The sequence below is a fragment of the Bidens hawaiensis genome, unplaced genomic scaffold (assembly GCF_021521415.1).
Source record: "Bidens hawaiensis isolate Kalapana, Puna unplaced genomic scaffold, B.hawaiensis_p1.1 tig00004685_1, whole genome shotgun sequence".
NCBI lineage: Eukaryota > Viridiplantae > Streptophyta > Magnoliopsida > Asterales > Asteraceae > Bidens > Bidens hawaiensis.
The window spans coordinates 1,358,137-1,370,538 of NW_027491287.1; the positions used below are offsets into that span (position 1 = coordinate 1,358,137).

At 33.3% G+C, this 12,402-nt stretch overlaps 3 protein-coding genes across 4 annotated transcripts; 2 read left to right on the forward strand and 1 right to left on the reverse strand.

Moving 5' to 3' along the window:
* Window positions 1-450: 450 nt before the first annotated feature.
* On the forward strand, window positions 451-4,647 carry LOC143627581 (putative hexosyltransferase MUCI70). Of its 2 annotated transcripts, XM_077097366.1 has the most exons (8): window positions 451-762; window positions 1,672-1,773; window positions 2,039-2,388; window positions 2,476-2,687; window positions 3,387-3,643; window positions 3,743-3,921; window positions 4,073-4,179; window positions 4,385-4,647. In XM_077097366.1, the coding sequence occupies exons 1-7, from the start codon at window positions 579-581 to the stop codon at window positions 4,121-4,123; spliced, it is 1,335 nt and encodes a 444-aa protein (XP_076953481.1). In that variant the 5' UTR covers window positions 451-578; the 3' UTR covers window positions 4,124-4,179; window positions 4,385-4,647. The 2 variants fall into 2 exon arrangements, with proteins under 2 accessions (XP_076953481.1, XP_076953482.1); XM_077097367.1 differs by lacking the exons at window positions 4,073-4,179; window positions 4,385-4,647 and having other exon boundaries at window positions 3,387-3,656; window positions 3,743-3,880.
* Window positions 4,648-5,448: 801 nt separating this feature from the next.
* On the forward strand, window positions 5,449-7,271 carry LOC143627582 (uncharacterized). The gene is made up of 7 exons (XM_077097368.1): window positions 5,449-5,526; window positions 5,613-5,648; window positions 5,733-5,870; window positions 6,039-6,125; window positions 6,239-6,286; window positions 6,861-6,937; window positions 7,044-7,271. The coding sequence occupies exons 1-7, from the start codon at window positions 5,458-5,460 to the stop codon at window positions 7,189-7,191; spliced, it is 603 nt and encodes a 200-aa protein (XP_076953483.1). The 5' UTR covers window positions 5,449-5,457; the 3' UTR covers window positions 7,192-7,271.
* Window positions 7,272-7,293: 22 nt separating this feature from the next.
* On the reverse strand, window positions 7,294-8,959 carry LOC143627583 (xyloglucan endotransglucosylase protein 2-like). The gene is made up of 3 exons (XM_077097370.1): window positions 8,632-8,959; window positions 8,355-8,548; window positions 7,294-7,767 (listed from the first exon to the last, which is right to left on the reverse strand). Exons 1-3 carry the CDS (start codon window positions 8,935-8,937, stop codon window positions 7,368-7,370), a joined length of 900 nt encoding a protein of 299 aa, XP_076953485.1. The 5' UTR covers window positions 8,938-8,959; the 3' UTR covers window positions 7,294-7,367.
* Between the last annotated feature and the right edge of the window lie 3,443 nt (window positions 8,960-12,402).

Genomic DNA, 12,402 nt, shown 5'->3' on the forward strand with positions numbered 1-12,402 from the left:
TTAAGTTTTATTTGAACGTATATGTTTATTTTGAAGTGAATTTAGTATGATAATCAGATACGATGCATAATATTCTTTAGATCTTATGAATTTGAAGACTCACAGTGATTTGTTACAGATGAATTTGCAGGAAGTTAGGTTTAGGAAAAACTGAAATGTTACCTGTTTATTTTGTAGTGAAATTAGGAGTATAATCTAATACGATGCATGATATTCTTCTAAATCTTATGAATATGACGAATCATGGTGATTTGTTACTGATGAATTTACAGCAAATTAGGTTCAGGAACTAAAGTGTTACATGTTTATTTTGGATTGAAGTTAGTATAATAATCTGATTCGATGCATAATATTCTCGTAGTTCTTATGAATTTGACGAATCCCGTTGATTTGATACAGATGAATTTTCAGCAAATTAGGTTTAGGAAATACTGAAATGTTACCTGTTTATTTTGAATTGAATTTAGTATGATAATCTGATATGATGCATAATATTATTCTGGATCTTATGAATTTGAAGAATGATGTTGATTTTGTACAGATGAATTTGCAGCAAGTTAGGTTTAGGAAAAACTGAAATGTTACCGGAGAGGAGGGGAGTTTATGGTGGTTCAGATCTGGTTAAAGCTGCTGATCATGGATTACCGGTTGTTCGGCGTAGCAGGAGGTCTGGACGCAGGAGATTATTGTTTTGGATATTCTCTTTTGCCGCTCTCTTCTCCATTTGTATCGCTACCTTCGGATTTAAGATGTTCTTCCATGGTAATCTAATATCATAGTTACTACAAGTTTTTAACTAAGTTAGCATGAATTTGCATGGTTAATTGCATAAAATAGATGAGAACTGGTATTTGAATGTGTTGTGTTTTTGACCTAGAAGTGTTTTATAGACATTCAACCATGTGATCCAGTTTCTACAATCTAGAAAAATTGAGGAAATGCCTTACTGTGAGCTTGCTCTAAAAAGTGTGTTACAACTTGATGCGTTTTGACCCCAAAAGTCAATGCCCGATGCGTTTCGAACTTGTTAACTTTTAAACACTGAAAATAAGTTATTATCATCATCTCTGGTCAGATTTGTTTGATAAATTGTTTAATATGTTCAAATACTGGTCAATTGCATAAGGTGCTACATCACACATAAGATCACATCATATGATGCGGACATAATGGAACTGCATCGGGCGATGTGATCTCATCAGATCACATCATATGATGCGCTCCTGATGCGTGTATTTTAAAACCTAAGACTGTGAGTGGTAAATTTGAGGATATTGTATCATTTGCACTGGTCTGGTTGATAATAGGTAGAGAAGGTTATGTAAATCCCTATCCTGATTTTATGCCAATGATTTCAACTTTTCAAGCTACATAAGTGGATACTTTTGATATCTGAGGTGATATGTGAGCTCGGAGAAGCCATTTTTATACCCTCTAGAACTTGAAGGCTCTTTAGTAGAAAGTCAGTTTTATAATCCCAAATACATTGTTTTGTAACCTTTTCTCTGTTATATAATTTATATCTAGGACTCTGCAATCTTGGTATTCCCAATCTATATGGATGTGTATATCATTCTTGTGCTATATTGATTTGAGATTCACACGAGCCATAATGCCATATTGTCTGTAGATTGCACACACTTTTATTATATTCTTATTTTTTCTTTGCAGGTGTAGAAGAGCATCAAAGCTTTTCATCATCAACAGATGTAAAATATGTATCAGTAGAATCTAATACCACAGAACAACCAAAAAAGAAGCCTCACAGGGCACGTAAGAGTTCTTTATACTATATACTCTACTCTTTTTGAATTAACATTGTAATCAATCTCAATTCCATATTTCCATCTAATAATCCCTTTTTTGCTTAAAATACATCATAGCTGCTATAATAATTCACCATATAAAGTATATATTTATACTTTAACAGATAACAATATAACCTAACCTATCTTCTGAAGTTTGGGATATCTGCTTCATCTTTCATTCGACACAATCATTAGTTTCTTAATGTATTCCTTTGTATTTCATGTTTTAGGATTTAACCCTTGTAAAGTTGACTTAAAGGACTCGGTTGAACCACTTGTTGAGCCCAATACCTTTTGGAACTTTGTAAAGTTTTCATTACAATACGTTATGAGAGAGAACATACAATCACATGCAAATCAAATTACTCCTAGATTTGGAGGTCATCAAACCCTTGAAGAAAGAGAACAATCTTTCCATGCAGTCAATCAAACAATTCACTGCGGTTTTGTAGAAGGGCTTACAAGCACTGGGTTTGATTTGGACAAAGAGGACAGAATGTACATGAATACTTGTACTGTTGTTGTATCATCCTGTATTTTTGGAAGCTCAGACTTTTTGCGAAGGCCAACTAGCAAAATGGTATACATAATTATTATTTTATAATATTTTACTGCTTAATGAGCAAGTTTTTGAAATATGGGTTGTGATTATTATGTGATGTTGCAGATCAGCCGATATTCAAAGGAAAGCGTGTGTTTTGTTATGTTTGTTGACAAAGAAACACTTGTAAAACTATCAAATGAAGGAAGTATTCCTAATGAAAAAGGGTTTATTGGATTATGGAGGATGGTTGTTGTAAGCAATCTACCGTATGATGACATGAGGAAAACCGGAAAAGTGCCAAAATTTTTGTCACATCGTCTCTTCCCGTCAGCCAGGTGATCCTCAAACTGTGACTTATCTTATGGGGTGTTTGGATATGTCTTGAAATCGATGATGTTATATTGAATAGTCAGAATCAGATAATCAAGTATAGTAAAACGTGTTGCGCTTATAGTAACATAATGTAGTGTGTGGCAAATTTTGATTATTTGATAAAATAATAGATAAAATCACCAAAGAGGCACTTTTTCATGTTTTTATGAAGCAGTTTAGGTCTATAAATGAACCAAGCTTTCAGTTAACTGTTCGTCAACCGTTTAGCGGAAAGTTTGTTTATTTAATAAACAAAGGAACATGCAGAAATTTTTTTGTTTTGTTTGTCCATTTATATTCATGAACATTTCTTTGTGTTTGCTCAGTTATGTTCATATATATCCGTTAGTATACGTTTGTTTGAGTTCGTTAAGTTTCGTTTCATTGACCAGTATGTTAGTTTATATTCTTTAGGCCTTTTACATTTTAGTCTAATTTTAATAACTTTTTAGGCCCAATACATTGTTGTTAATATTTAATTTTTATCGGTTTTAGCTCTGTTCTGTTTGTTCGTTTATGTTTAGTTATGCTTGTTCATTTATGAATGTGCTTATGGTGTTTGAAGTTGAAATAGGGGGGAGATAAATTATTGTTTGAGTGTTTGGAAACGATCCCTTAGTAAATTGTATACGGTTTTAATATCTAGTAATAATTGTTTTCAGGTATTCAATTTGGCTAGATAGCAAGTTGAGGCTTCATACAGACCCAATGCAGCTAATTGAATATTTTCTGTGGCGGAATAAAGCAGAATATGCAATTTCCAACCATTACACGCGTCATTGCGTGTGGGACGAAGTACAACAAAATAAACGTTTAAATAAATACAACCACACAGCGATCGACCAGCAGTTTTTGTTTTATCAGTCTGATGGTCTGCATAAGTTTGACCCTTATGACCCTTATAAACCACTTTCAAGTTGTGCGTATCACTGGTATTTTATTTTGTTTCATATGGTGGAGATTCTTGTTAATAGTTGGATTTAATATACTAATTCTTTGTTTTGGTTTATGATTGCAGATGTTCCTGAAGGTTCTGTTATTATTAGAGCTCATACACCAATGTCAAACTTATTTTCGTGTCTTTGGTTTAATGAAGTTGATCGGTTTACTTCACGTGATCAGTTGAGTTTTGGATATACTTTCTTGAAGTTGAAAAGGACAAACCCGGATAAACCGTTTGTGCTTCATATGTTTAAGGTTTAAAATATGTTTTTATACATGTTTATCTAGCAAATATCAATAAAACCAACATACTCTCTACAACTACTACTACTACTACTACTATTATTATTATTATTATTATTATATTGTCATAATTGTTCTAGTTTTTACGTTTTATCACATGTAGGATTGCGAACGCAGAGCAATCACCAAGCTATTTCATCATAGAAATCCCTGACTGATGGCCTACAAATATTTAGGGGTCTGTTGCCCTGTGCTGTGAAACGCTCCAAGGTTTGTTCGTATTTTTTTTTTGTATAAATATTAAATAGTTATTGTGTCAAGAATGATTGCAGAAGTTATATTATTTCATTAAGAACTCAATTTTTGAATAAAATGATTTGACTGCGTATACATATAATCGTCTTCTGTCTGATTTCTATTTCGGGTGACTGTCGGTGTATAACTGAAGTAATTTTATTTTATTATTATCGTGCAGTTGAGAAATAAGCTGGTTTTGTTGAACATAATTTTTGAAGCTTGCCTTAAAAGTGAAGGGACTTCTGCAAATATAGTGAGGTGTCGAATGAAGACCCATCGGTTAGTTTAGGATCCATTTTGTTGTAGATGTAGGCGCCTTAGATTCTCTGCATAACTTGAAAAGGTATAGATGGTGGCTGTAAATGGAGTATCCCAAGTACTTCACACTAGGATTATTGTAATTGTAGATTAGCACTCTTATTTTTTCGGGTTTGGGAATAAACTAGATAGTTTATTGAATTCGTAATTATTTAATATTATAGAAAAACTAAAGTTTATTGTTGTGTAATAATTTGGTTGTAACATTATAGAGGATCCATTACTGACAAGGACAGATTGAGATTACTGACAAGGACAGATTGAGTATCCACATACCATCTAGAGTGTAAACTGGATTCTGGAGGATACCGGCAATTGCACGTGAATGCTCTAACTAACTTGAAAATTGACCGAGTCGTTTAAAGCTCCTATACGAAGCCAATGGCGGCTGAAATGTTGTGTACGTCAAACTTTATGATACGAGTCTTCTAAGAATTGTGTTGTTCAATAATCAATATAAGTGTTGCTTTCTTTCATTTCCTCTGTTCTCTTTGTTTAATGTATGATGCTTGAAGCTAAATTGTTACAAAAGATGTTACTATTGAGTATAGAAGAATTCAAAGCTAACTTGTTACCGCGGTGGGAGAAATCAGTGATTCATTGGCTTTCAAACTATCCGTTGATACTGGTGAAGTTGTTTTCTTGGTAATGATAATATATAGCTTGATGCCTTGATCAGAATCGTGTTGTCACTGATATAAACTCATAATCTTGCTGATTGAGTGCTATATTTCAATATATACTTAACGTATTAATAAATGAAATTGAACCCAGAGTTGAAAAGCCCTAAAACTTTATGTCCATAATTGATTTGGGGTTTTTAAACCCTGGTCTTTAAAAAAGTATCTATTTTGTACAATATTTGAATAGTCAATTCTTTATGAATATATGTTAATATTGTTACTCATTCTGTTACAGGATTCTTTTATTGAAATGGAACAATTCCCACAAAGACAGTTATTTGGTGGAGCAATTTCAACTACTTTCCCACTTAGGTTTCAGGTTGGTTTATAAATTTTAACTTATTTTTTTAATCTTTATTTGTTAACCGTGTATATAGTTCCTTATAGCCAATCTATCGTTTGCAGGATGTGAGCAGTATTCGTGAAGTTCCCGATCACCAGGTTCGTTTATTCCAACGGTTTATAACTTTATATCCATTATTATTATTATTATTATTATTAATTATGTAAATATTTTGTCTTTAGGAGGTGTTTGTGGACCCCGAGCGCGACGAGAGCCTGATAATCGAGCTATTAGATATGAAGCATGACGTGGCAGACGATGGAAGTGCTACTTGGTTTCTGCAAGACCTTGCTAACGAACAAGGCGCCGAGGGCACCATTGTAAATTCACTTTGTTTGCAATTTATTGAAACCGTATTTCAAATGAATCATGAAACTAGTGACTGTTATTTAAACATCTAAAATACCACTAAAATTAATGTTATTTGTTCAATTTGCCTATTTTCAAATATATAAAATGTATATTATTTTAAAACTTTTCTTGTTCAGGTGACGGAACAGTCAGCAGTATTCGAGGCTCAGGGATTGGGATACAGAAACACGCCTTCTGTCATAACAACCGCAACTGCTCAAATGGTAAACAAGAAACCGATTTGACTTTGGTTATTGTTTGGGGAAAATGTTTTGGCTATTTGTCAACTCATAAAGTAAAACTGAGACATGTTTGATTTTTTTTTTAATTCGCGCAGGCTATTTCTAAGGGACGCCAAGGAAGAGAAGCTCAAAATCTTGTAAAGGTAACAGAACAGACATAAATTCCTAACCAAACATGTTTTTTTTGTTCATACTTCATATTCGTTCATTAAGAAATGAATGTCTTTGTGTTCGTTCGCTAGTTTTCTAAACAAACGATTCACGAATATAAACGTACGCCAATAAAAATTAAACGTGAATATCCAAATTAAAGTCTAAAATGCAATTATTATTATTGCATCCAACATTTTAAAAGTTAACAAAGGGTTCTAAAAATATGAAAATTAAATTGATTTTAACGTAATATTAGTAATAAACAATTTTGGTCACCGAAATAACGTTAATGGGCATTAATGAACGAAAGTAAACGAATGTAAATGAATGAACGAGACGTGTGTTCATGTTCGTTTGTTTATTTTATTGAACCAAACGTGGTGTTCATATTTGTTTGATAATGAAATTAGCGAAAGTAAACGAACTTCCCGCAAAACAGTTCTCAAAACATTCAGTTCGTTTAGAGGCCTATCATTATTTAGATGATTTAATATTCAAAAGCATACTTCTAATTAAATATTATTTATTGTAAAAGAAAACTCTTTAGTTTAGTGATTTCTGCAGGTTTATTTGGCAAATTTGCGACTCAAAGGAGTTCAAACAGATGTACTCATAACCGCATACGAGCCTGTTTTCATAAGGTATGCAAAATGCATAACCTAAATTATATATATCTTTCCTTTTGGAGATTGTGTAGTTTTATGAATAAGATAACTTACTTGTTGTCTGTTTATCTTGCGGTTGCAGCCCGTCAAGCGAAAGTGCACGATCTGTTGGACCTGGCCTAACCGTGCCTGCTGCCGAGTCGGGTCGGACTCCAATGGCTGATGTTTTTAAACAGGTGGTTGCTACATTTAGAATCAATGATTGGAACCTATTTGTTGTTAGCGTTTGAGAAACCAATTTTCGTGATTCTTGAATGAACGATAAACAAACAAAAAACCGGTGTCGGGTCATATCTAACATGTTACACACTCACACGACACATTTTATATAAATCGGTATGAAATTTAAAGTTCATTACATCAAATATAAAACCTAAAAGTTTATTAAATACAATAAGAATAAGAGTTAAACGTCACGGTCGCTTTTGCACTCTCGAGGCATAACAGGGAACCGTTTACGGTCAGTGCAGTAGCTATAAATCGTGAACTTCCTACGAACCCAACGAAGCCGACGCCATTGGTAATCATCAAGATCGCGGTACTTCTTCTGGTCCCACCAGTGCTTGCCTCGAGTCGCACAGTATTTGGCATTGACGGATAACTGGCATCCGTCGATATGGAAGTCTTTGTAATCAGCCACGAATGGCGCCTTTGACCAGTCCGTCTTCTCTAACCCGCCCCTCGTGGCCCAGTCGTCTGCGTTCCATAGACTCGAGTATACCTTCATGGGCTGGTTGAAGGGGAACCTGACTCCTAAATGCTTATTGTTCTTGAACACTCTTATGGGTATGTCATCAACAAAAAACCTTCTTAATATTATCATGCATAAGTTACAAAAAATGGCTGATAACCGAAAAAACCGATCCGAAACCAAAAAAACCAAAAAAACAGAAAAATTCAAACCGAACCTAAACAAAAACCAACGGTTTGGTTTTAAAAACCGCACTAACGGTTCGGTTTTGATTTTGCATGTAATAAAAACCGAAAAACGGAACTGAACCAAATTACTAAATTTATGTTTTTTTATATTAAGTAATTTATAAAAATTTAATAAATATGTACTCAAATATTTTTTTTATCAAATGTATAATAGTCTATTATTTTACAACTACCAAATTATTTATACCTAAATTCATTATTTTTTGCTAATTTTTATTTCGACTTAAAATTTTCAAGCTCAAGTAGCAAAATCCGAAGAAAACCGAAATCAAAACGAAAACCAAAAAACCAAAACCGAACGGTTTCAAAAACTCTAAAATCGAAACTGTGTTTCATAAGGTATGTATAATGTATAAACTAATAATATCTTTTATCTATCTTTGTGGTGTTATTATAGTTTCATGAATTAAAACCGTCACTGAACCGTACCACGTACACCCCTACAAATACTTACACTATTTGATAGAGATTCCACAAAACGGAGTAGGAGTGGAAATCTTTTGTAGGATCAAACCATAAGTATATACGTTGCTCGCGATCACCTTTGCCTCCTGTGAATACATTTGTTTGCAAAATATACGGTTGGCCTGTCCTGTTCCCTAAGAACTCGAAATCAATCTCATCGTGCTCGGAGTTTTGGGATGCCAACTGTATTTCCAAGTTCCAACCACATTAACTAACTTCATTAAAAAAAAACATAAACTTATATATAGATGCAAGCATATACATACATAAAAGGCGGTGACAGTGCCAGTTGAATCTCCGGGGACCATTTTAATTCTCATACTGAAATGACCGAAGAGGTAGGAGCCCTTCGACTGGAAGCCAGTACCGGTGTACTTGTCGAGTAACAATTGGATATGTGAATCACCGTTGAAGTACTTAATGTGGTCAAACGCCCAAGTGGGTACATAGTTCTTGCCAAAAGGCACCGGTATTGGCTTCTTCGGGGCGGCTCCAGCGACAACACTAATGAGAAGAACAACCACCATCATATAAACATATGTCCATACTCCTTGGCATCTTTTTTGAACCATATTCTTCCCTACAATAATATCAACAACATATAGATACTTAACAATAATCACATATAAATAATAAAAAGCAAAAAAAAATGGTTGTTTTTCTGAATTTCAGTACAATTATAATAATACGTGACTATAAAGCATGCATACATAAAATATATCACGTTTTTTTTCTATGGAAGGCCAATTTCATTAAACGAATAAAAAAAATGACAACTCACAAGACGTAAGAGCCTGAATACATAAGAAAAAAATATGCATACTTCAAATAATTCACGTATTTGAGAATTATATAGTTATAAACTTATAATTTAACTTCATTTACTTAAACATGTAAGACTGAACCTAAAAAAATGTTTATATTGTGATTTTTTTTATACATGTAACTTTTTAACACCAAAAGAAAGTCTAATGACACCAATTTTTATTTGAGCATAAATCATCCATATTTATAAATACAACTAAATAAGGAATTTTGGATTAAAAACCCTTACCTTAAATACCAGGAAAAACACCTTGTGACCTTGTGTTCTCCCTTTGGAAGAGTTATATATATTTAGTTGTTTCTTGTTTGATTGGAGACTATAGAATCTTTGTGGTTAAATACTCACCCAATGATGCCTTCTTTAGAGGCAATGTCACATCTGGCCACCATCCAGCCCAACACAACTTTTTGGATGAATATTTTTTAATATGTTGTTGTAGTTTTAAGTTTTATGCTTTGATTAAACCATCTTTAAATGCTCCTCTAAAATTTGTACTTTTTTTTTATTTTAAAATAATTTCTTTTTCTTTTTAAAGAGATTTTAGAGGAAATATATTGAAGTTATCCTATACAAACTTTATTTATTTTTGTTTTATAATATTTCTGATAATTGTTATTAGTAGGTATTACATTCTATTAGTTACTATTATAGTATTATAATGAGAGAGAGAGAGAGATAAAAGGAATGATAAAGTATAAGACTTAAAATCCGGATCGCAAAGAGGATAGGAAGAGTTAGGATTCGAAGCCATGCATTTTGCCTGATTGTTATTTCACCTTTTTAACACTAGATTGGCATTCTCATTTCGCTTGATAAATATTAAAACATCAAGAAGTTATATGTATTTGACAAATAAACTTAATGAATATTTGTTTTTAGGATGTAATTATGATTGAGAATTAATCGACATATGAAACAAATTATAATTCAAAAGTGATAAAGCTAGCCACCAATTCTAGGAGAAACACATCGCCCAAAGACCTGTTATAGTAAAACGCTAGCTCGCGCATGACAATTTATTGTGAATAAGCTCGAACCGGTAACCTGCTCTAGAGAAAGTCACGATATTACCGCTAGAACACTGCTCCTTAAAAATAGCTTGCATATACTGTCATATTTAATCATGGTGTGCACGTTACTTGCTCCCTTCCTCCCCCAGTCTAACCCAACCGTGTTTCAAATATTTAAGGATTTTAAAGTTACTTATCAAACGTATGTGTCAAACAATGTCGGGTTTCTTTTTGTCTAGGCACACATACTTATGTTGTCACACACGTGAGTTTGAGTTTGACAACTAAATTTTGGAATATTGTATTTCAACAAAATGCTAAAATAGTTCTTTTACCTAAAGTTATGTTTTGTATTTGGTTTTGTGTAATATTATTGAACAGTAAATTTTACCTTTGCAACAGAAACAATGTGTGTAAACTAGGAGTGTGCAAAGTTAATTTAGTTATGGAAGACTGCTTAATTATAACCATAATCATAACTAAATGTTTGGTTAATCGTCGTTAAGGGTAGGTTTCAATGAATTCGGTTAATTACCCAATGTATTTTTTTATGTTTTTATTCTTTATCTAGTCGAAATTAGTTTGGTTATGATGTTCCAAGCTCATTAATTAAGTTTTAAAGCTGAAATACGCAGATTCTAAGCATGGTTGTGGTGTTACAGACAATTGCAACGTAAATTTAAAATGAAGCTTAAAATAAAGGTATAAATTTGGAGAGAAAAAAATAAACATACAAGGTACAGTTCAGTTTCGGTCAAAGTCAGTCAACACTTACATAGACACATCAACTGTAACCATAACCGAAAGATCGGTTTATCATATTCACTTAACCGCAAGTCCACAACATTCGGTTTTGTTTCAGTTATGACTAATATTGGTTAACTTTCAGTTAACAGTTTGTTCGGTTTATCATATTCACTTAACCGCAAGTCCACAACATTCGGTTTTGTTTCAGTTATGACTAATATTGGTTAACTTTCAGTTAACAGTTCGGTTTTCGGTTATGGTTTTGCTCACCCCGAGATCGTAAACTATACAGGTTTTATTTTTACATTAGTTGTTATAAACTATTAAAAAAAACATGTATTTCTTCTTTTTGAGATAACTTGCGTCATGTGATCTGATATATTCCTGCTAACAGGCTGTTCAAAGATGCATTGACATGCCCATCAAGTCATCAACTTTTTGGGTTCAAGTTATCTATGTTATACGCTTGTAAACTGGTATCTACCTGTAATAATAACTAATAACTAATCATATTTCTTGAAACTTAATTTATTATATGCATTCAAATCACGAGAAACATCGAAAAATCTTCCATACGGGTTAAGGTTGTGAAAGAGTAGAAGTAACTAAATCACATTAACATAAGTTCAAACTTAACACGATAGCCCGACCTCGATGTGATATTGAACCAAGTGTCTGACAATCACTCGGGTTTTGTCACGTGTGATATGCAGAAGTGATTAATGAGACAGGCATCTTGGTATGCTATTAACTTACAAACTTTTTTTAACATGGGTTATTTTGAACAACAAATAACAGCTTTATATATGAGATGAATATATGTTTTAAGGTATTCCTGGCAAATCGGGCGGTATGAAGTAGAGGTGCACAAACCGGTTTAAAACTCAAAACTGGTTTGGGTTGAAACCAGTTCGGTTTGGTCAACAAAAGTCAAAACTGGTTTATACACGGCTTCGGTTCATGTTGAAACCGGTTTCTTGACCAGTTACGATCGGTTTGGGTTCGGGTTTTGACCGGTTTTTGCCCGATTTTGGTTCAGTTAACTGGCTTGGAACCGGTTTTGGGGGAGAAAATTATAAACCGGTTCCAAACCAACGGTCTTAATTAGTTACAAACCGGTTTATACATAATCAGTTTCAAACCAGTTCAGTTTCGGTTATGTTTTCGGGTTGGTTCGGTTAACCGATTTATTTGCCCACCTCTAGTATAAAGGATATGAATGAGTTTAGATCAAAATGAGCTTTCGGCAAAAATGTATTCATGGCAAAACGTATCATTTTAAGGAAGTATCCATTTGGTTTGGATCCCACAATAATGAGTTCGGGTTAAACATGTATCAAAATATGTAACCCAATATAAGTAGCAGACTGGAAGTGTAGGCAATAGCGGTCAAGGTGGTGGTGTTGGTGATGATAAGTGATATAGACAAACAATGGTCGTGAGTGGTCTTACTC